The sequence below is a fragment of the Taudactylus pleione genome, unplaced genomic scaffold, assembly GCF_031769625.1.
Source record: "Taudactylus pleione unplaced genomic scaffold, aTauple2 ptg000278l, whole genome shotgun sequence".
Taxonomy (NCBI): Eukaryota; Metazoa; Chordata; class Amphibia; order Anura; family Myobatrachidae; genus Taudactylus; species Taudactylus pleione.
The window spans coordinates 5,787,323-5,811,708 of NW_028284680.1; the positions used below are offsets into that span (position 1 = coordinate 5,787,323).

At 45.9% G+C, this 24,386-nt stretch overlaps 1 protein-coding gene across 4 annotated transcripts; it reads left to right on the top strand.

Annotated features, from left to right (window-relative positions):
• Positions 1-314: 314 nt before the first annotated feature.
• MSANTD2 (Myb/SANT DNA binding domain containing 2) lies at positions 315-22,270 on the top strand. 4 transcript variants are annotated; one of them, XM_088481801.1, is made up of 6 exons: positions 315-864; positions 12,766-13,018; positions 13,325-13,471; positions 16,400-16,447; positions 17,525-17,582; positions 19,396-22,270. In XM_088481801.1, exons 1-6 carry the CDS (start codon positions 322-324, stop codon positions 20,228-20,230), a joined length of 1,884 nt encoding a protein of 627 aa, XP_088337927.1. In that variant the 5' UTR covers positions 315-321; the 3' UTR covers positions 20,231-22,270. The 4 variants fall into 4 exon arrangements, with proteins under 4 accessions (XP_088337927.1, XP_088337928.1, XP_088337929.1 ...); XM_088481802.1 differs by lacking the exon at positions 16,400-16,447; XM_088481803.1 differs by lacking the exon at positions 13,325-13,471.
• Positions 22,271-24,386: the final 2,116 nt, after the last annotated feature.

Sequence of the window (24,386 nt, forward strand, 5' to 3'; positions counted from 1 at the left end):
AGGAAATAGAGCCATGTATAAGAATATACTGAGCCAAGTATGGGAAATAGAGCCAAGCACAGTTATATAGTGAGGTAAATAGCCATGTGTAGGGATATAAATAGTCAGGTAAATGTGGGAAGCAGGACTATGAATAAGGGTGAAATAAGGTAAAAGAGGTCATTATACACGTGTATATAGGCATGAGAGCCACAGCACAGGGCTATACAGTGCGATGACGGGGAGCGGGGCTATGTACGAAGCTAGATGTGACAGGACTCCGGCGGGTGCTCATGGCAGACAATGCCATGACTGCCACCCATGATCTCTCCCGCCCGGACCATGCCAGCCACCCAGCGCTCCCCCAGTCGGCGCCTCAGTTGTGTGGGCCTTGGTCTTGCCCCCCCCACACGTCACTTCCGGCCGCACACAAGGGGGAAGATGGCGGCGCCCTGTAATTCGGAGCTTCCGTCCGAGGCTTCGTCTTGTCTGAAAATCCCGAAGAACGAAGTTTTATCGCCGCCCTCCCCGGGGCTCAGCGATGGTAACCGCTCCATGTCCAACCCGTCCACCCCCAGCCGCTCATCCCCCCTCAATGCCGGCGTGACCGGCGGCGCGGCCCCCCCAGGCCTGAGCGGAGCCTCCCCCTCCGTGTCCTTCTCCACCGCCTGCCGGGGCATGTCCTGGACCCCGGCGGAGACGAACGCACTCATCGCCGTGTGGGGGAACGAGCGGCTGGTGGAGGCGCGGTACCAGCAGCTGGAGGGGGCCGGCACCATCTTCGGGACCAAGGCCCCCGGGCCCGCCATGTACGACCGGGTCTCCCGGGCCCTCTCCGAGCTGGGCTACGAGAGGACCCCCAGCCAGTGCCGGGAGAGGATGAAGGTAAATGGGGGGGAGGCTGCTCCTCTGCACTGTATCCCCGGCCCGCCAGCAGCGTCCCCCTCCTCACACCGGGGCCAGGGCTTTGTGTGCCCCCTCCCCCACTCTGACATATCTAGGGGGTGTCACTCTTCTCTATACCTGCTATCTATATTATACAGCAGGGGGTCATATATACCACCCCATATCATCTATACATGTATGTACAGGGGGTGTCACTCTTCTCTATACCTGCTATCTATATTATACAGCAGGTGGTCATATATACCACCCCATATCATCTATACATGTATGTACAGGGGCTGTCACTCTTCTCTATACCTACTATCTATATTATACAGCAGGTGGTCATATATACCACCCCATATCATCTATACATGTATGTACAGGGGGTGTCACTCTTCTCTATACCTGCTATCTATATTATACAGCAGGGGGTCATATATACCACCCCATATCATCTATACATGTATGTACAGGGGCTGTCACTCTTCTCTATACCTACTATCTATATTATACAGCAGGTGGTCATATATACTACCCCATATCATCTATACATGTATGTACAGGGGGTGTCACTCTTCTCTATACCTGCTATCTATATTATACAGCAGGGGGTCATATATACCACCCCATATCATCTATACATGTATGTACAGGGGGTGTCACTCTTCTCTATACCTGCTATCTATATTATACAGCAGGTGGTCATATATACCACCCCATATCATCTATACATGTATGTACAGGGGCTGTCACTCTTCTCTATACCTACTATCTATATTATACAGCAGGTGGTCATATATACCACCCCATATCATCTATACATGTATGTACAGGGGGTGTCACTCTTCTCTATACCTGCTATCTATATTATACAGCAGGGGGTCATATATACCACCCCATATCATCTATACATGTATGTACAGGGGGTGTCACTCTTCTCTATACCTGCTATCTATATTATGCAGCGGGGGGGGGGGGTCATATATACCACCCCATAGCATCTATACATGTATGTACAGGGGGTGTCACTCTTCTCTATATCTGCTATCTATATTATACAGCAGGGGGTCATATATACCACCCCATATCATCTATACATGTATGTACAGGGGGTGTCACACTTCTCTATACCTATCTATATTATGCAGCAGGGGGTCATATATACCACCCCATAGCATCTATACATGTATGTACAGGGGCTGTCACTCTTCTCTATACCTGCTATCTATATTATACAGCAGGGGGTCATATATACCACCCCATATCATCTATACATGTATGTACAGGGGGTGTCACACTTCTCTATACCTATCTATATTATGCAGCAGGGGGTCATATATACTACCCCATATCCTCTATACATGTATGTACAGGGGGTGTCACTCTTCTCTATACCTGCTATCTATATTATGCAGCGGGGGGGGGGGGGGTCATATATACCACCCCATAGCATCTATACATGTATGTATAGGGGCTGTCACTCTTCTCTATACCTGCTATCTATATTATACAGCAGGGGGTCATATATACCACCCCATATCATCTATACATGTATGTACAGGGGGTGTCACACTTCTCTATACCTGCTATCTATATTATACAGCAGGGGGTCATATATACTACCCCATATCATCTATACATGTATGTACAGGGGGTGTCACTCTTCTCTATACCTGCTATCTATATTATGCAGCGGGGGGGGGGGGGGTCATATATACCACCCCATAGCATCTATACATGTATGTACAGGGGGTGTCACTCTTCTCTATATCTGCTATCTATATTATACAGCAGGGGGTCATATATACCACCCCATATCATCTATACATGTATGTACAGGGGGTGTCACACTTCTCTATACCTATCTATATTATGCAGCAGGGGGTCATATATACCACCCCATAGCATCTATACATGTATGTACAGGGGCTGTCACTCTTCTCTATACCTGCTATCTATATTATACAGCAGGGGGTCATATATACCACCCCATATCATCTATACATGTATGTACAGGGGGTGTCACACTTCTCTATACCTATCTATATTATGCAGCAGGGGGTCATATATACTACCCCATATCCTCTATACATGTATGTACAGGGGGTGTCACTCTTCTCTATACCTGCTATCTATATTATGCAGCGGGGGGGGGGGGGTCATATATACCACCCCATAGCATCTATACATGTATGTACAGGGGGTGTCACTCTTCTCTATATCTGCTATCTATATTATACAGCAGGGGGTCATATATACCACCCCATATCATCTATACATGTATGTACAGGGGGTGTCACACTTCTCTATACCTATCTATATTATGCAGCAGGGGGTCATATATACCACCCCATAGCATCTATACATGTATGTACAGGGGCTGTCACTCTTCTCTATACCTGCTATCTATATTATACAGCAGGGGGTCATATATACCACCCCATATCATCTATACATGTATGTACAGGGGGTGTCACACTTCTCTATACCTATCTATATTATGCAGCAGGGGGTCATATATACTACCCCATATCCTCTATACATGTATGTACAGGGGGTGTCACTCTTCTCTATACCTGCTATCTATATTATGCAGCGGGGGGGGGGGGGGGTCATATATACCACCCCATAGCATCTATACATGTATGTACAGGGGGTGTCACTCTTCTCTATATCTGCTATCTATATTATACAGCAGGGGGTCATATATACCACCCCATATCATCTATACATGTATGTACAGGGGGTGTCACACTTCTCTATACCTGCTATCTATATTATGCAGCAGGGGGTCATATATACCACCCCATATCATCTATACATGTATGTACAGGGGGTGTCACTCTTCTCTATACCTGCTATCTATATTATACAGCAGGGGGTCATATATACCACCCCATATCATCTATACATGTATGTACAGGGGGTGTCACACTTCTCTATACCTATCTATATTATGCAGCAGGGGGTCATATATACCACCCCATAGCATCTATACATGTATGTACAGGGGCTGTCACTCTTCTCTATACCTGCTATCTATATTATACAGCAGGGGGTCATATATACCACCCCATATCATCTATACATGTATGTACAGGGGGTGTCACACTTCTCTATACCTATCTATATTATGCAGCAGGGGGTCATATATACTACCCCATATCCTCTATACATGTATGTACAGGGGTGTCACTCTTCTCTATACCTGCTATCTATATTATGCAGCGGGGGGGGGGGTCATATATACCACCCCATATCATCTATACATGTATGTACAGGGGCTGTCACTCTTCTCTATACCTACTATCTATATTATACAGCAGGTGGTCATATATACTACCCCATATCATCTATACATGTATGTACAGGGGGTGTCACTCTTCTCTATACCTGCTATCTATATTATACAGCAGGTGGTCATATATACTACCCCATATCATCTATACATGTATGTACAGGGGCTGTCACTCTTCTCTATACCTGCTATCTATATTATACAGCAGGTGGTCATATATACTACCCCATATCATCTATACATGTATGTACAGGGGGTGTCACTCTTCTCTATACCTGCTATCTATATTATACAGCAGGGCGTCATATATACCACCCCATATCATCTATACATGTATGTACAGGGAGGTGTCACTCTTCTCTATACTTGCTATCTATATTATACAGCAGGGGGTCATATATACCACCCCATATCTATACATGTATGTACAGGGGGTGTCACTCTTCTCTACACCTGCTATCTATATTATACAGCAGGGGGGTTCACATACACTACCCCATATCATCTATACATGTATGTACAGGGGGTGTTATATACAGTACAGTTATCTATACCTGGCATCTATATTATACAGGAGGTGTCACATACACTACCCCATATCATCTATACACATATGTACAGGGGCTGTTATACCTGTATTATACACATTTGGCTATACCTGATATATATTATACAGGTGGTGTCACATATACTACCCCATATCATCTATACATGTATGTACAGGGGGTGGCATATACACTTCTCTGTGTCTATGTTATACAGCAGGGGATGGCACATATACTATCCCATATCATCTATACATATATGTACAGGCTGTGTTATATACAGTACAGTTATCTATACCTGGTATCTATATTATACAGGAGGTGTCACATACACTACCCCATATCATCTATACATGTGTGTACAGGTGGTGTTATACCTGTATTATACACACTTCTCTATACCTGGTGTATATATTACACATGTGATGTCACACATACAGATGGGTACTGCTGGTGCGTTAAACAGCCCCTCTAGTCGCGCCAAGCCGTGGCATGACTCAGTAGCGCTGAGTGTCTTTTCGTGCGTCTTTTTACCTTCAAATGCGTCTTTTCACACAACGATGGGAATAGATAGCACAAGTAGCTTCTCCTGATTGAAATATTATTCAGCATGCCTATGTTCTGTGTGTGACTGAGGGTGTATCTGCATGCTAAACACTACGTTAGTGTTATAGCCGCTGACACGGTAACGTAGCATGTCACGTGCAGATACACCCGCACTCGCTCAGATAATATAGGCATGCTGCATAATATTTTAATCGGCAGAAGCTGTTTGTGCTATCTATTCACCTCGTGTGAATGAGACGCATTTGAAGGTAAAAAGACGCACGAAAAAGGCTCAGCACTACCAAGTCACTCTAAGCTCCCGCGTTGTGTGGCGCAACTTGTAGTGCACGGAGGATAGATGTATGTGAGCTCATCTGTACTACCGCTTATCTATACATATACGTATATACACATACGTATATACAGGGGTGTTTATAGCTGTATTATACATGCTTATCTATACTTAGTATATATTATACAGGGGATGTCACATATATCATCTATGTACAGGGGTGTGTTATATACACTCTATACCTGGTATCTCTTACTTCCTAGCGCATTAAACAGCAAACCTAGTCGTGCCAAGCCGTGGCATGATTTGCTAGCGCCAAGCGTGCTTTTGTGCGACTTTTCCTTCAGTTGAGTCTTATTCGCACAGCAAAGCACATGGGACGCACAAGCAGTTTCTGTTGAGTAAAATATGAAGCATGCCTATAGTTAGTGTGTGACTGCAGGTGTATCTTTCCATGCGAAATGCTACATTACCGTGTCACAGCCACTGACACTGTAACGTAGCATTTCCCATGCAGATACAGTCACTGACACTGTAACATAGCATTTCCCATGCAGATACAGCCCCTGACACTGTAACGTAGCATTTCCCATGCAGATACAGCCACTGACACTGCAACGTAGCATTTCCCATGCAGATACAGCCACTGACACTGTAATGTAGCATTTCCCATGCAGATACAGCCACTGACTCTGTAACGTAGCATTTCCCATGCAGATACAGCCACTGACACTGTAACGTAGCATTTCCCATGCAGATACAGCCATTGGCACTGTAACATAGCAATTCCCATGCATATACAGCCCCTGACACTGTAACATAGCATTTCCCATGCAGATACAGCCACTGACACTGTAACGTAGCACTTCCCATGCAGATACAGCCACTGACACTGCAACGTAGCATTTCCCATGCAGATACAGCCACTGACACTGTAATGTAGCATTTCCCATGCAGATACAGCCACTGACACTGTAACGTAGCATTTCCCATGCAGATACAGCCACTGACTCTGTAACGTAGCATTTCCCATGCAGATACAGCCACTGACACTGTAACGTAGCATTTCCCATGCAGATACAGCCATTGGCACTGTAACATAGCAATTCCCATGCATATACAGCCCCTGACACTGTAACATAGCATTTCCCATGCAGATACAGCCACTGACACTGTAACGTAGCACTTCCCATGCAGATACAGCCACTGACACTGTAACATAGCATTTCCCATGCAGATACTGACACTGTAACATAGCATTTCCCATGTAGATACAGCCCCTGACACTGTAACATAGCATTTCCCATGCAGATACAGCCCCTGACACTGTAACATAGCATTTCCCATGCAGATACAGCCACTGACACTGTAACATAGCATTTCACATGCAGATACAGCCGCTGACACTGTAACATAGCATTTCTCATGCAGATACAGCCATTGGCACTGTAACATAGCAATTCCCATGCAGATACAGCCATTGGCACTGTAACATAGCATTTCCCATGTAGATACAGCCCCTGACACTGTAACATAGCATTTCCCATGCAGATACAGCCCCTGACACTGTAACATAGCATTTCCCATGCAGATACAGCCCCTGACACTGTAACATAGCATTTCACATGCATATACAGCTGCTGACACTGTAACATAGCATTTCCCATGCAGATACAACCGTAGTCACACAGAATATAGGCACGCCACATATAATTTTAAGCAGGAGCTGCTTGTGTGTCCTATTCGCATTGCTGTGTGCATTAGATGCATTTGGATAGAAAAAGTTGCACAAAAACACTCGCGCTTCCAAGTCACATGGCACTCAAGCGTTATGTGCAACGCAACTTGTATCGCATGGAGGATAGATGTATGTGGACACATCTGTATATTATGCCGCAGAGGATGTCGCCTATACTAACCCATATCATCTATATATGTGTATACAGGGGATGTTATACCTGTATAATATATACATTTATCTATACCTGCTATATATTACATAGGGGTTGTTAAAGCTGTAGTATATACATTTATCTGTACCTGGCATATATATTATACAGGGCATGTTATATATACTACCCTGTGTCATCTATACATGTATATACAGGGAATGTTATACCTGTATAATATATACATTTATATATACCTGCTATATATTATACAGGGGTTATGATGTTAAAGCTGTAGTATATACACTTATCTGTACCTGGCATGTATAATATTCAGGGCATGTATATATACTACCCCATACCATCTATACATGTGTATACAGGGGGTGTTAAACCTGTATAACATATAAATTTTTCTATATCTGCTATATATTATATAGGGGTTGTCACACACACTAACCCCTATCTATACATTTATGTACATGGGGGTGTTATACCTGTATTATAAATACAAAGCGCCCAATAACAGTCCAATAATGTTGATTTCCAACAGTTTAAATTTTATTCAATACATAATTACAAGTTTAAAATAGTCAGTTGACTGTGAAGTTAATGGGTTGGTGACTAGCAGTAAGATGCTGGCACTATGGCACGCGTCAGGGGTCAGTGTGCTGTGTTCTCGTGCAGTGCGCTGCGAGTGCTTGTTCCTTGACCAATTAATGGCTTCTGGAGTAAAGTCTCGCTTACAGTGAATTGAATAATTTTAATCCCAGTGAGTATTCAGTATCCATTCAGTATGAAGGATGTAAGTAACACAAAGCGCTCAGCTTTGAGATACGGAATGTAATGAGGTGTAGGAACAATTGTCCAAATTGTTTAAATCAAGAATATTTAGGAATGTTGGTCGCACGCCAAGTGCCAGAAGGGTAACGTAGGTACAACGTACTATACGGAAAGAAGCCCTCTAAAGGGGCTTACTCACCAACCTGACCACCATACTCGCCTATCCATAGGTGTGTTACCCATCTACCTGGACTTACCTACTGTGAGAGCTATTGGAGGTTGTTGCACCAGAGGTGTTTCAAGGGAGATGTAGAGAGGGGGTGGGAAGCTGTTGTGACATTTGGGTGGGACAGAGCAGCGGATAGAGGTGGGGCGGGAAGCTGTTGTGACATTTGGGTGGGACAGAGCAGCGGATAGAGAGGGGACGGGAAGCTGTTGTGACATTTGGGTGGGCCAGAGCAGCGGATAGAGGTGGGGCGGGAAGCTGTTGTGACATTTGGGTGGGACAGAGCAGCGGATAGAGAGGGGGCGGGAAGCTGTTGTGACATTTGGGTGGGACAGAGCAGCGGATAGAGAGGGGGCGGGAAGCTGTTGTGACATTTGGGTGGGACAGAGCAGCGGATAGAGAGGGGGTGGGAAGCTGTTGTGACATTTGGGTGGGCCAGAGCAGCGGATAGAGAGGGGGCGGGAAGCTGTTTTGACATTTGGGTGGGCCAGAGCAGCGGATAGAGAGGGGGTGGGAAGCTGTTGTGACATTTGGGTGGGACAGAGCAGAGGATAGAGAGGAGGCGGGAAGCTGTTGTGACATTTGGGTGGGACAGAGCAGAGGATAGAGGTGGGACGGGAAGCTGTTGTGACATTTGGGTGGGACAGAGCAGTGGATAGAGGTGGGGCGGGAAGCTGTTGTGACATTTGGGTGGGACAGAGCAGCGGATAGAGAGGGGGGGTGGGAAGCTGTTGTGACATTTGGGTGGGACAGAGCAGCGGATAGAGAGGGGGGGGCGGGAAGCTGTTGTGACATTTGGGTGGGACAGAGCAGAGGATAGAGAGGGGGCGGGAAGCTGTTGTCACATTTGGGTGGGACAGAGCAGTGAATAGAGAGGGGGTGGGAAGCTGTTGTGACATTTGGGTGGGACAGAGCAGAGGATAGAGAGGGGGTGGGAAGCTGTTGTGACATTTGGGTGGGACAGAGCAGCGGATAGAGAGGGGGCGGGAAGCTGTTGTGACATTTGGGTGGGACAGAGCAGCGGATAGAGAGGGGGTGGGAAGCTGTTGTGACATTTGGGTGGGACAGAGCAGCGGATAGAGAGGGGGTGGGAAGCTGTTGTGACATTTGGGTGGGACAGAGCAGAGGATAGAGAGGGGGTGGGAAGCTGTTGTGACATTTGGGTGGGACAGAGCAGCGGATAGAGAGGGGGTGGGAAGCTGTTGTGACATTTGGGTGGGACAGAGCAGCGGATAGAGAGGGGGTGGGAAGCTGTTGTGACATTTGGGTGGGACAGAGCAGCGGATAGAGAGGGGACGGGAAGCTGTTGTGACATTTGGGTGGGACAGAGCAGAGGATAGAGAGGGGGCGGGAAGCTGTTGTGACATTTGGGTGGGACAGCAGCGGATAGAGAGGGGGCGGGAAGCTGTTGTGACATTTGGGTGGGACAGAGCAGCGGATAGAGGTGGGGCGGGAAGCTGTTGTGACATTTGGGTGGGCCAGAGCAGCGGATAGAGAGGGGGCGGGAAGCTGTTGTGACATTTGGGTGGGACATAGCAGCGGATAGAGAGGGGGTGGGAAGCTGTTGTGACATTTGGGTGGGACAGAGCAGCGGATAGAGAGGGGGTGGGAAGCTGTTGTGACATTTGGGTGGGACAGAGCAGAGGATAGAGAGTGGGTGGGAAGCTGTTGTGACATTTGGGTGGGACAGAGCAGCGGATAGAGAGGGGGGGCGGGAAGCTGTTGTGACATTTGGGTGGGACAGAGCAGAGGATAGAGAGGGGGCGGGAAGCTGTTGTGACATTTGGGTGGGACAGAGCAGAGGATAGAGGTGGGGCGGGAAGCTGTTGTGACATTTGGGTGGGACAGAGTAGTGGATAGAGAGGGGACGGGAAGCTGTTGTGACATTTGGGTGGGACAGAGCAGAGGATAGAGAGGGGGCGGGAAGCTGTTGTGACATTTGGGTGGGACAGAGCAGTGGATAGAGAGGGGGCGGGAAGCTGTTGTGACATTTGGGTGGGACAGAGTAGTGGATAGAGAGGGGACGGGAAGCTGTTGTGACATTTGGGTGGGACAGAGCAGCGGATAGAGAGGGGGCGGGGAGCTGTTTTGACATTTGGGTGGGACAGAGCAGCGGATAGAGAGGGGGCGGGAAGCTGTTGTGACATTTGGGTGGGACAGAGCAGCGGATAGAGGTGTGGCGGGAAGCAGTTTTGACATTTAAGCCTAAAATATAAGTGAACCGTCATGAACAATTACCGCAGCATCTGCCAGTCTCTCCATGGAAGAGGCTTCAAACACCCGGGGATGTGTGACAGGCGTGTATCTGTGAAGATTGGGAACATTGGCAAATGTGTGTAGTCATTGGACATTGAGGACTGGGGCGCTATTAGCTTGAGTGGTGGACAAGGTGGGTGGCTCAATGCGGATATATTGGTTAATGGGAGGGTGTGGATATATTTTCCAATATTGGAATAATGCAGGATTCTTCCAGCCTGTCCATTTTAAAATTGAAACTGGGGGTTTATTGATTAAGCCATTAGGGTCTAAAATCTGATGCTTCTGATCATGTTTATTTAAAATGGCAATGATTTTACAAGCAAGGCATAACTAGTAAAAGCATTGCACTCTTACATTTCAAGCATAAACACGATCGGAAGAGCTGGGTTTTAGAACCTGACATTCAGTAAATAAGTCCCTTGGAGTCCTGAAGTTGCACTCTCTAAGGATGGAGGAATATTATGAGCCTAGAACCAAAATCTTAATGAAAACTCTTTAAGTTTGACTTCCATTCCTGAGCAGTGTCCTGAATTCAGTGCATTTATTCTATTTTTCCTTCAGGATGCGCTAAACTTCATTTGACACCACAGTCTCCCTACATATCTGATATACTTTGTGCTGCTGGGGACCCTGCTCCTCCCACTATATAGCTCTCAGTCTGTGGATTCCTGCTGCCTCCATTATGTCACTGCCCCTGTCACATGCAGCCCTGTCTTCACTAACACATCACTGATGTTCTGACATACTCTGTGCTGCTGGGGACCCTGCTCCTCCCACTATATATGATCAGTCTGTGGCTTCCTGCTGCCTCCATTCCCCTCCTCACATCATGTCACTGCCCCTGTCACATGCAGCCCTGTCCTCACTGACACATCACTCACCTCCGGACATACTCTGTGCTGCTGGGGACCCTGCTCCTCCCACTGTATAATGATCAGTCTGTGCCTCCATTCCCCTCCTCACATCATGTCACTGCCCCTGTCACATGCAGCCCTGTCCTCACTTATACTGGCCATACACCTGCACAATTTTGGGCCGATTGCCCGATTTTCCACGTGTCATACGATGGATCTTGTGAAAATCGTGTATTATTTTAGTAAGATGAGATCCGATGCGCGCTCCCGCAGCTCCTATAATCTGACCTTCTGATCAGATGTGCAGCACATCTTGTCCATCGTATCGTGTGCAGATCGTGCCGTTTATTTTGTTCATGCGATCCATCGTGCGGCAATTCAAGTAATTTCTACGACGGTTTCCCTAGTGAGGCACAGGATCGATCATACGACAGATCCTGTGCTCAGAAAAACAACAAATATGCTGCCGGGACCGCCAGGGAGCTTCGGGGAGTCGGATGGTGAGTCGTGGGTAAATGCTGGTCGTGCAGGTGCATGGCCAGCTTAACACATCACTCATCTCCTGATATACTCTGTGCAGCTGGAAGCCACTACTTACTCCGGTACATAACTCTGTTGCTGCCTTTCACGGGATAAGCATACTGACTAAAATACTTTGTGCTGCTGTGATCAGTCCAATGATGGTATGAGTCAATAAACTAATTCTAGCTGAGCATAAGGTGAAGGTTCATTTAAATGGGGTCAGAGTGCTGAAATCCTGCATGGTGATTTGTACAGTGGTTTTTACGGTATACGAGAATAGTGGCCGCACTCATGTAAATGACAGCCAGCGAGAAAATAAATTCCTGTCTGCCAGGGCGTTCCTGCGCAGCTTCCAATAGAGCGCTGTGCGCTGTATACGGGCTATGGTTCTACCCCCGTCTTGTATTTTCCCTTGTGACCCCAGTAGAGGGGGCTACTGTGTTTTAAGAAGACAGAGAACAGCTGTCAACATAAATACCGCGTTGTTGAAATTGCATGGTTTATCGTTCGTTATTTCTGCAAGCAATGGCGTGTCGTTGTGCAGTGCGTGTGACTGGAGTGCAGCCGTATTACTGTACATTGCCGCTCCTGCCGCCTGGAATACCTCGCCACTGTCTCCTGATGTGCCGTGTAGCGCTGGACAGCTCAGATTTGGGTATTATAAACACTCTCTCTTTGTTTCAGACTCTTCGCCGGTGCTACAGCCGAGTAAAAGAGCGCGGTGTTGGGAAACGGAAGAGCAGTTATACGTTTGAGCAGCTGGAGCGGGTGTTTGGACAAGGGGGATGGGACACGCAGCCCTGTCAACCCGTACTCATCAACAGCAGCGGCTTGTACCAGGAAATGGAATCGGACGGTAGTACCATGGAGGACTATTCACAGGAGGACTGGGGAAACCACAGCCAGGAGGTCCAAGGCTTCCCAGGGGAGGATTTGGGTAAGATGCCAACTGCTATCACTATTACCAGGATTTCTCTTAGATGGGGAGATCAGATTAGTCTGTTTCCTACTATAGTCTGACCTATAACAGAGATCCAAACTGCATAAACATCGCCCCATCCTGAATCCAGGCCACTTGCTGTCCTGTTATATATGGTTACATTACAAGACTGTACTTTACTCAGAATATTAATTCACATGTTTTCAGTATTTTATTTAAAAAAAAAACTAAATAGTGTTACCTATAAGGCGTTTGTAGTCTAGTTAACAGAAAATGGCATAAAACATTCTCACACTTGCACAGGAGTAGAAAAATCTAACATTTCATACTTGGCACCTGCGCCATACCCCAATGCCGGCGAGCTACGCAAACAGACAGAGCTGCAGTCCGGAGTCTTCACCGCGGGCAACGAGGCAGTGGAAGAGATTGGGAAGAGGCCGGAAGAGCCAGGTGAGTTCTGCCAAAGTGTGTCCCAACAATGTCTCTATTTGTTACAAGATTTATAAGAGAGGTTTATTGTCCAATAACATTTCTCTGTGTAAAGTGAAACAACGGTTCTACTGGACCACTGGTGTGTGTATATATGTGTGTGTGTATATGTGTGTGTATGTGTATAGCGGGTGTAAACGTAACCGCAGTTTGAATGTAGTTATAAAAACTGGCGCAAACTGAAGTGTTTTTACGGCTACTGCCGCCTACCAGTTTTGCTTTGTTTCACAGCCGGACTATGGTTAGAATCGGCTTCCTATGCACTCGGCCACCTTTTGTGTTTTTCACCAGTATCATTAGACGGGGTTCCCACCGAACACACGCGCAGGTCCTCTGTTTTAGTGTGCCGGTCATGTACTAGGCAGAACATGGCGGGCAGCGCTGACTGTAGCTTCTTATCACCATTAAGCGCATGCAGCCACAAAATACTGTGTGTTGTGTAACTGCTGGCAACACACATTACATCAGGGAGTTGTCGAACATATAAATTGGCCTTTACACATTTATCATAAAATGCCATTGCACCAAATCTGGTTGGATCTTACTCTGTGTGTTGGAGAACCAGTAAGGACGACGTTGTCTAATGCCACCCGGTTAGATGTAAGCAGTTTGGGCAGGTAGCGTTTAGCATGTTATAAAAATATAAGGTGAGAAGACACACTCAATGATTACTGAAAATCCAAGCGTGACTAGTGCCCGAGGGACTGATGGGGATCAGCAAAGGGAACAAATCAGCCACTATGCCCTAACAGTTTATGGGAAAATTGGGGGTCATCCTAAACCTAATTTATTCCTTAAAATTTCTTCAATATTAATGTTGTCTATCGCTGAATTTATGGGGAAATATAAGACATGATCATAGGGCCTGATTCAGAGCTGAACGCTCTCACCAGAGCGCTCGCTCTGAATCAGGGCCGTCCTACATTTTTTTGGAGCGTCCTCATGGACGATCGCATAGCTGTGGGTTACCACCCACAGCTATAGCAAGCGTCCATGATGATGGTCGCGATGGTCTTGACCATCGCGACCATCGGGCTTGCGACGGAGACCCTGCGGTAGGGTCTCGCTGCCGCAGGCCCTGGAGTGATTTTGGCTCTATCAGAGCCAAAATCACTCCCACTGACATCACTAGTGATGTCAGTGGGGCCGGCTTGAGACGGTAGGCGCCCCCGGCACGCCCACCAAAGGGGGCGTGCTGTCAATCAACATCGACAGCACGTCCCCTTTGGTGCGAGACCCGGAGCGATGGAGAGCCCGTCGCTCGCCAGGTCTCGCGCATGCGCACGACTGAGCTCCCTCCGTCGTGCGCATGCGCAGTGGGGGAACATCGACCCGCTTGCGAGCGTACTGGCGCTCACGAGCGGGTCTGAATGACCCCCATAGTGTACAGTGGAAAACTATTTTGATGCAAATATTGCACTCTGCTTCTTTTTATGGTAAAATCCCATTGGACGCTATTGTACCGCACTCCGTCGTTGGTGGACATTTTCTGGGGTGTCCTATCTCCCGCTGCTTTCCCAATGGCTCTCAAGAACATGTACAGAAATGGATACCATTGTGTATACCAGTGTGGATATGATATAGTCACCGTCGATAGTCTGGTGCATTACTCACCTTGGGGGCGGTTCAATTCAGCGCGCCGTTTACTTTACCGGGAAGCATTTAAGTCGGAGATTGACGGTAGGTGTTTAGTCGTGAGAACTGGCGTGAGGCTGTTGGCGTCACGCTAAGTCGGCAAAGCCTCACGGCCGGCACTTTAGTCTGATTTTGTTCGCTTTGGACATTTATTTCAACCCTGGCATCAGCCGGCGTGAAGGTGAAATTGACGGGCAACGGTGCAATATTGTCCAATGCAATTTTACCATAAATAGAAGGGGAGTGCAATATTCACTCTGATGTACATAACAAACCTTTTTCCAGCGTACACTGATCTTTTCCTATATATTCATGCAAAGACCACATTAATTACAACATTAAAAGGAATATCTAAGGTAAGGATCACCCAGTTTCCACACTCTTGGGGCTAAATTCACTAAAGTGAGAGGTAACCTTTAACTAGCGCCTTCTAGAAGATAATAGCTAGTATCTGATTGGTTGCTGTGGGTAACATCGTCACTTCTAAAAACTCTCACTTTTAGTAACTTTGGCCCCTGGTGTTTTTAGAGTACAAAAAATGACCAATAACAATTTGATGTGTGAGGTCGCTGCTGACTCTTGTACGTTAGGGAAGTGTATGCAGATTTGCTCATTGTAACCCAATGTATCTGTGCATTTGGGCCTTAGACCATTGAGTGCAGAGACCCAGTATGATTGGCTGGTACATCCGCGCCCTGCATCAGAGGCTGCGCTCTGTCTATTGCAGATTTGGTTATATGTAGTGCACGAAGTGTCTGTAAATTAGCCGATCATTCTCATGTAAAACATTGTTACGCCAGCTGACAGTGTCATTACTGCGAAGCGCTTCATAACCACGGTTGAGTGTTTGGGAGTCCCTGATATTCCCTGAGCAGCTGGCTCCTGCTGAGGTGTTAGGAGGTGTAGGTTTATGCCGTGCCCTGATAGCGCTGGTCACACGGCCTCCATTGTCGTCCTGTCAGCGTGATAATATCGCTACAATGGTTGGTGTACTCTTTTACATCGCCCTATGATGCTGAGCCCTGGAGAAGGGGGTAGCTGACTGTGCCGACAGGGGTGCGTTAGTGGGAGGGGCCAACCTGGGAGGGGGTAGATGTTCTGTAAAATTAAACTTTTTCTGGAATCCTTTAGCCCATTTTACATTTTTCATGAATATTAATTATATGCAGAAAAATGCTTCCCAAAGCTCTGAGCCATCATGCAAGGTATATTTTCATTTCTTTATTTTCTCTATATATATTTTGTTTCTTTTAGCGCCTTGGGTGGTCCAGAAGCAGCCACTGCCGTGTCCCCCTAATGACGGTACTGTAATATTATTCCCCCTATCACTTATCTCTATATTAGTATGCCTGCTTGTTGGGGTAGTGAACGTTTGCGTGCATATGGGATGGTGCAGAGGAGCACTGAGACACAATCCCACCTCTTACATAGGAGGAGAAGGAGCTGAAAATGGTGACAAAATCCTTTAGTTTATTGGTATTTTCTGCTGCAGTGCTTATTAAGTCTACAAGTCACAGAAATGATTGCAGGGAAGTGTGTGGTCATATTCTATTCGCTTTGCGCTTTGTCTTGTGTGAAACTAACGGGCTGCTCCTAGACATAAGGAAATTGCAATTTCTCCAAGTTCCGTCTCTAGAATGAATTTCATCTTGCTTATACCCTGTAGGATATTAAAGAACAGCAATCGCTGAATTGAAAATATATAAGATCAGGTTCACAGCTAAAAGCATTTTCCCAATTGGTAAGAATAAAATGTTTCCTGTAGTAATAGGTGTAGCGGTTTCTGCCAGGTAGCTCACACTCATCCTTTCCGCATCTATACGCAGACCTCTCTTATACCGGGCACAAGATAATTGTAAATAATTTACCATAGAGAAAAGTTCTCCCTACCGTCTCTCTTCTGTCCGTGTTCTGCGAGGTTTGACCACAGTCGTAGCCCACTGCAGGAGTGTACGGAGCCTGACTCCAAAATTTGAGAGGGTCCCGCTGACTCGTGAATCATTTCTGCCTGGTACTTGCTCAGGTCTCATTGGTTAGTTGGCCTCTCCTGCATTGGGGAAGGTGGTGGGGTAGGGAATGAGCAATGGGAGCTACCTTTTTAAAAATGCACTTTTTTGTTTTTCATTACTTCCCCTTGATTTGAATTATGGAATCATTTCCGTTGTGCCGCTGTTTCAAAGTGCAAATGATTTTCGTGTCTAAGGCCAGTTTTATTATAGTGGCTGCTGTGCCGTCATAGGGCTCAGGTGGAGCGTAGTGGCAGCAACCTTAGGACACTTATCACGTTCACCCCAATATCGGGACATGAAGGCTACAGTGTTTCTGTGAGAGACTCTGTCGTTCTTTCCTCTCTGACTCGTCTTCATCTTTCTCTTTCAGAGGAGATCAGTGTTCCGAAGAGACCCCCGAAGAACAGAGACTCTGTGGAGGATATACAGTAAGTGGCCTCTTCACAATTTCAGTTTAATTAGAGAGTATATGAAAAGGGGAACCATAAAATATATGACTACTTAGCCATTTGCCGATCGGCTGCCGGGGATTTACTACCGAGTGGCGGCTCTATAATTTCAAGTGAACGTTTTGCATTCCTTTTCGATGGAGCCTGCACGCTCGAAGACTGACCACCGTAGGGGCACAAAATACTTACGGGACCCTTGTCCTGTTCATGGTAGAGTAATGGCTGGAATTATCTATGTGCTGAGGAGGCCCAATGGCAGGGTACGGGAGGTCCAGGTAGACTATACCCTGCTACTCTAAAATCCAGTGTCGTCTGTATTGGGTCCAGGTATCGCCAGATTTTCTATCGTTATTGTGCAGGGCAGAGCTATCAGGCTCTTCGCTATTGGGCGTTACAAAAGTTTAAAAATTAAAAAAATCTTTAGACGTAGTAAAAATAAATGAGACCAGCATAAATGACATAAAAAAAAACAAGCATGACGAGCCCGAGTTTCCTGTGTGAGCCCTTCTATACCTGTGCTTAAAGGCGTAAATGCCCTCCTCATGTCAGCCAAATTTCACCCTTCCCTTTTATACTGGAGGCCATGCAAAGCAGTTGGACAGCAAACTTCCTCCTCTGGCCCTCCCTGGAGCGCACGGACTGTGACCTCCCCGCATAGGGTAGAGGCGGTCATCTGATGCACGCATAGGGCAGAGGCGGTCATCTGATGCACCCACAGGTCCTCACCCTTTCCCTCACCCCACAGGTCTCACCCCCACATTCACCAGCTCAACGGCACAACCCTGCATCCGATCCTACATCTGGCACGTGTGCTTGGGGTTACTGACTCCTGCTTAGGGTGATGATACTAGGGTGCAGTTACTAATCACGGTGCCTGGTGACAGGTCAGATGCCAGCAGTTTGCTCTGGTCACTTTCAGTTTGGAACACTACGGGTAGAGCTTCTGGCTTGGTGCTGTCCATGGGAGTGCTCTGTGTTGGGTTTCCTTGCTCTGTGAAGAATCCTAAAGAAATGACCCTTATAAAAACATAAGAGCTGAAATTCTCTAACCAAGAGATGGGGGGACTGTCAGGGACTGTCATTCCATTGTCATCCTATTGTTACTAACGGTAGACTGAAATAGTAACTGAACTAGTATGAATCCATTTATGCTGTCATTGTCAATCCTTTTAAGCCATTTAGGATCCCAATTTTACACCTGTTGTAATGACTCTGTGACTCCTTAGATGTTGGCAGTTATTCATGCGGAGATCCAGCTGTGATGCCCATTTCTATATATGCTTAGTAGTTTAATTGAGTTACTAAAGTCTTACATTTTGATTTAAATTTAAAGTGCATGTCCTTTACTTCTGTTTTGTTCTCTATAGTCTATTATATTTTCTGCACAACTCTCCCATCAAACAGTGCTGACGGGTACTTTAGTCTGCCTAAGCTGTCTTCGTGCTGTTTCTGAACTAGCCGAACTGTGTAAAGGTATAAGAGGTCCCCCCCCCATCCTGCCACATCACATATAATGTCAGGGAACAAACTGTCAGCTCTAATCGCTTCCCGTGTGGCAGCGTGAATTCCCTGATGTCAGATAGATGATGTGGAGGATGGTGCTGGCGCGGTAGGAAGCCACTAGCTCCGGCAGTCAGTACCTGCAATGTGGACAGTAATTGTGGGGGCAGGCCCTGTGTATGGTAAATACATTTTTCTGAATTGTATAGTAAAAAGTTACAGTATTTGAATATGCTTGCTACATAGTCCACAATATGTTGTGTGTTTTAAAATGAATGTATTCTATTTGCAGGAAAAGAGAGATTCTGCAGACTATTATGCACATTTTGGAGTCCGTCCAGCTGAAATGGGAGCTCTTTCAAAGCTGGACAGACTTTTCCAGGTTGCACCTCTCTAACAAACTAGCAATTTTTGGCATCGGTTACAACACGCGGTGGAAAGAGGATATTCGATACCATTATGCAGAAATAAGTTCCCAAGTTCCCCTGGGAAAGCGCCTGCGAGAGTACTTCAATCCGGAGAAGCCGGAAGGCCGGGTGGTTATGACCAGAGTGCAGAAGATGAATTGGAAAAATGTTTATTACAAGTTTTTGGAAATTACGATTAGTGAAGCGCGGTGTCTGGAGCTGCACATGGAGACTGACTGGATTCCCATAGCTCACTCCAAGCCCATCGGGGGGGACATAGTCCAGTACCTCTTGCCTGGTGGTATTCCAAAGTGCCCAGGTCTCTACGCCATCGGCTATGAGGACCTGAGGAATAAGCCCGTGGCTGACAACGCAGTTGTCGATTTAGTCAATGATGGGAATTGTGAAAGTCCTACAGCGCTTGCCTCGAAATCCGATACAATAACTCCTAAAATTAACTATTGCTACCTTGGAATTGCCGAGAGCATAACGTTACAGCAGTGCTTGTTTTTCCATTTTCAGTCCACCATAAAGAACCAAAGCAAAGAGTGGGCTAGTATCAACGGATTCTTAGCGCAGAACTGCAAGGTGGAGCCTGGGGTGTCCCCTAAGACCATCTACATAAAGTTTGTTGAAGTGGAGAGAGACTTTCTTTCCGCGGGGTCTTTAGTAGAGTGCCTGGAAAAAGCCATTGGGTACCCTTTAAAATTCAACAAATGAATCTTGTCCTTCGTAAGGACTTTTAGGCTTCTACAGACATCTGCCCAATTTTATTTCCCCGCCAGGGTTTGCTGTTGAACATGTGAATGAGTTTTTGGTCTATTTGAAAATGCCTGTCTGATATTTGGAAGAATTGTCCCCCCGCTCTGTTTGAAGATCTTGTCCTTGGCGAGCGGGGCTGTATGTTTGGGGGCAAATAGTGTTTTTATAAAAAGAATTTTATTGTAGAGCCCTGATAACGTATTTGCTGTAAGTACATTCCACATTGGACATAGCTTATACTTTCATTTTCAAAGAAATATTGTAATTTTATTTTTTTTTTTAAATGTTTCATTTTTGCATATCTATTTGTGTGTTGTCATCAAACCTAGTAAAGTAATGAATGATGACGTTCATCCTTGAGAGACGAAATGGCCGCCGTCATAGCCCAATTAGATAATGTGTATATACTTTAGATAAGTTTTTTACCCATTAAGTGTTTTTACTATTTCCAGCCAGTGTTGCCTGCAAAGACTTTTTTTGTTTCTGTGACGTACTGTATTCACTCTTAGCCGTCTTGCCATATTCTTTTTTTTTTAATCATTAAAGTAAGTATTGAATTATTTGTGTTTTTTTAATAGTTGACATTTTTATGGCATTACAAAAAGCCGCTTCAGGGGACTTGGACTGAAGGTCGTGTTTCCCATACAAGGTGTGGGCCTTGAGTTGTGCCGGTCACGTTACACTGTAATCAGAAGCAGAGTCCTTTTGACTGGTTTGGTTGGTAAACTGGAGTGTATGTACCACAAATGTTTCTCTTTTCGTTAAACTCCAATACCTCAACTTGGGGGCTTTGCTGCTGGTCACGGGTGATTATGGAGAACCTCATACTGTGTAACATGTATGGATCTGAACACGTTCCCAGTGCCTTTCTACAAGTCCGTTAATAGAGATCTATATTGCACCAGTAATAATAGACAGACGTAGAGTAATCATAATGAATTATATAAATGGTCAATGAGGACAGAGCCAATGAACCGGTAAACCCATGACTATATTTTACTTTTAATTCATACAAGATCTATGTGTATGAAGTTCCCACGCCCTTGATAAAACTATTATACTCTTGTTATCGGGTGACGCTGTTTTTATGTGTCTTATCTTCTTTTACACTCTGTTGTTCCATGTTGCATTCATTCGGCATAAACACAGTTATAGCCAGGGTTGCATAAAATTGGATTTAAAAAAAAATAAAATAAAAATCAAAAACTGACTTCTTTGATTTAAATCAGTTTTTTGGGATTTAAATAGGATTTTTTTTTAAACAATTTTTTTTAAGTAAACGTTTTAAATTCTTAAACGTTTACTAAAAAAAAAAAAATTTAATTAAAACAACTTATTTAATCAAATCAGGTTTTTTTTTTTTTTTATTATTATTATTATTTATTTTAAAAATCCAATTTTATGCAACCCTGGTTCTAGCCAAAATATTTTTCTGAAGAAGATTCCTTAAATGTTTGTGTTTTAGAAGCAGTTGTATTTTTAGCAATGACCCAGTACTCAACCAAAAAGTTACATTTCTACATACAGTTCATCTCTTCTCGGTGTATAGAGGACTGCGCGTCTTCACCTTTTAGTGTCCCCTCTCTTGTGGTGTTTTTTTTTTTTTATATATATATTTTAATTTTGCCATTTTTAAAGACGGTCCTTTGCAATGTCCTGAGTATTTCAGTGTTTGAGGTAGCTGCTAATAGTGTCAATATTTAAATCTATTCCCATTTTATATATATATATATATATATATATATATATATATATTCTCATTGCAGTATTCAGTGTATATCTCATTTGTTCTGTCTGAGCTTAAATGCTGGGCCAATGCTTTTAAATATGTCTTAATATAAAACCAAGAAAGTTCTGATGGACAAATGTTGCGATAGGAAATTTCGATGTGTCGCGTGTCTGACGATGAGTGGCAACAGGTTGCTATGTAACCGAACCTTTTACTGTAAGAGTTAATGTATAAGATGTCATCAGAAATAAAGTGAACGATTTGTTATATGTACTCGCCCTCTTCTGTGTGACCGAGAGAGCAGGCCTCTCCTTTCTGTATCTATTATAAGAGTACGGAGTACTAATACACTGTGTATAATTGTTTCTGGGGAATCACTTGCATGAAGTTAGGTATATATCCACTAGATGGCAGACTTGCTCATTCAATGTTTATAGTGAGTGTTAAATACAATTAGAAGTGATTTTCTCCATCTATACATCACCTACGGATGACAGTTGCATCAGTTTTGTTCACCCTATGCTGCAATACTTTGCAGGTTAAATCAATATAAATTCCACAGAGCTCTCCCTATAAAATATTGTGTCCTATTTAAATATATAATATTCTGTTATATTTTCCAATACTCTACCACCAGCATCACTCATACATACTTTACTTTTCATGTTGCAGAGATTGATGGTTTTGCCAAAGCTTCTGTAACTTGTTTGCAGGTTGTCATTGACAAGCAGCATTAAGTTTTATGCCCTGGTGGGTCACTCTGCCCATCTGGGGATCCTGGCTGCCAGTGTAAAGCACTATTTGTGCCATCAGATTGACAGCTGTGTTCCCCTGACATCTTGGTTCAATGCCATGTTGAGGTGAGAGTGGATTGTGTGCTTTTATGCTGGGGGAAACTTGCAGGTAGTTTAGGAGGTTTCTTGTAACGTAGAAAAAGCGATAGCTGGGCATTTTGAGTGAGAAATATTGTGTTTGGGAAGTAACGGGACAGAACACGAATACCCCTTTTCCAACAAAATTCCGGGATCTGACCCCGATTATCGGACACTATTCCGACCCTTGTCACAGCCGGGTCAGACCCCTTTCACACTGCACCTTGGACCCGGGTTATTCCCGGGTAGACCCCGTTCACACTGTATACCCTGCACAACTTGTGTGTGTGTTTTTGCAGCTTTACAAAGATGAGCACATAAAAAGTGGGTGGTGACTGCTCACTGCAGCGCATTAATCAGGGCCAACGTTATCCGTGTATAGCCCAGAGTTCCTGAGTGCTGCCGGATCTGTGCACTGTTCTTGTATATAGTCCAGAGGTTCTCAAACTCTGTCCTCAGGACCCCACGCAGGTCATGTTTTCCAGGTCACCCAGCAGGTGCACATGTAAATTCATTACTCGTTGACACATTTTAAAAGTTCCACAGGTGGAGCTAATTATCTCACTTGTGATTCTGTGAGGAGACCTGGAAAACATGCGCTGTTTGGGGTTCTGAGGACAGAGTTTGAGAACCTGTGATATAGTCGCATCTTGTACAGTACCTGTCATTTGTTTGCGGATCTCTCCCTCTCCCCTTATTGCCAGCAGCTCCCTGACTCCTGCATCTGCAGAATTAGCCTTGCTGTCTGGGCGCCTGGAGATGACATCTCTGAGTGCTCCAATCAGCGGCTTTTTGCGTGACCCGGGTCGGATAACCGTTACACGGGACCGTGTCGAATTCCTGGATACAGTGCCGGCAACAGAAATTTCGGGGCCCGGCACACATGTTTTTGGGGCCCCATGTCACCTTCCAGTTGGTAAAGTGCATGTAGGTTGGCCACCCAGCCCCTATGTTTCAAAGCCCCAGTCCCTATGTCTCACAGCCCCAGTGTCTCCCAGCCTCAGCCCCTATGTCTCACAGCCCGTGTCTCCCAGCCTCAACCCCTATGTCTCACAGCCCCAGTGTCTCCCAGCCTCAGCCCCTATGTCTCACAGCCCCTGCGTCTCCCAGCCTCAGCCCCTGCGTCTCCCAGCCTCAGCCCCTGCGTCTCCCAGCCTCAGCCCCTGCGTCTCCCAGCCTCAGCCCCTGCGTCTCCCAGCCTCAGCCCCTGCGTCTCCCAGCCTCAGCCCCTGCGTCTCCCAGCCTCAGCCCCTGCGTCTCCCAGCCTCAGCCCCTGCGTCTCCCAGCCTCAGCCCCTGCGTCTCCCAGCCTCAGCCCCTGCGTCTCCCAGCCTCAGCCCCTGCGTCTCCCAGCCTCAGCCCCTGCGTCTCCCAGCCTCAGCCCCTGCGTCTCCCAGCCTCAGCCCCTGCGTCTCCCAGCCTCAGCCCCTGCGTCTCCCAGCCTCAGCCCCTGCGTCTCACAGCTCAGGTGTCTCTCAGCCTCAGCCCCTGTACCTCACAGCCCCAGCGCTTCT

Coding starts and splice junctions, on each gene's coding strand:
- MSANTD2 (XM_088481801.1), top strand. CDS start 322: ATGCCAGCCACCCAGCGCTCCCCCAGTCGGCGCCTCAGTTGTGTGGGC. Junction 13,472..16,399: donor GAAGAGGCCGGAAGAGCCAG/GTGAGTTCTGCC, acceptor TGTTTCTTTTAG/CGCCTTGGGTGGTCCAGAAG. Junction 17,583..19,395: donor GACTCTGTGGAGGATATACA/GTAAGTGGCCTC, acceptor TTCTATTTGCAG/GAAAAGAGAGATTCTGCAGA.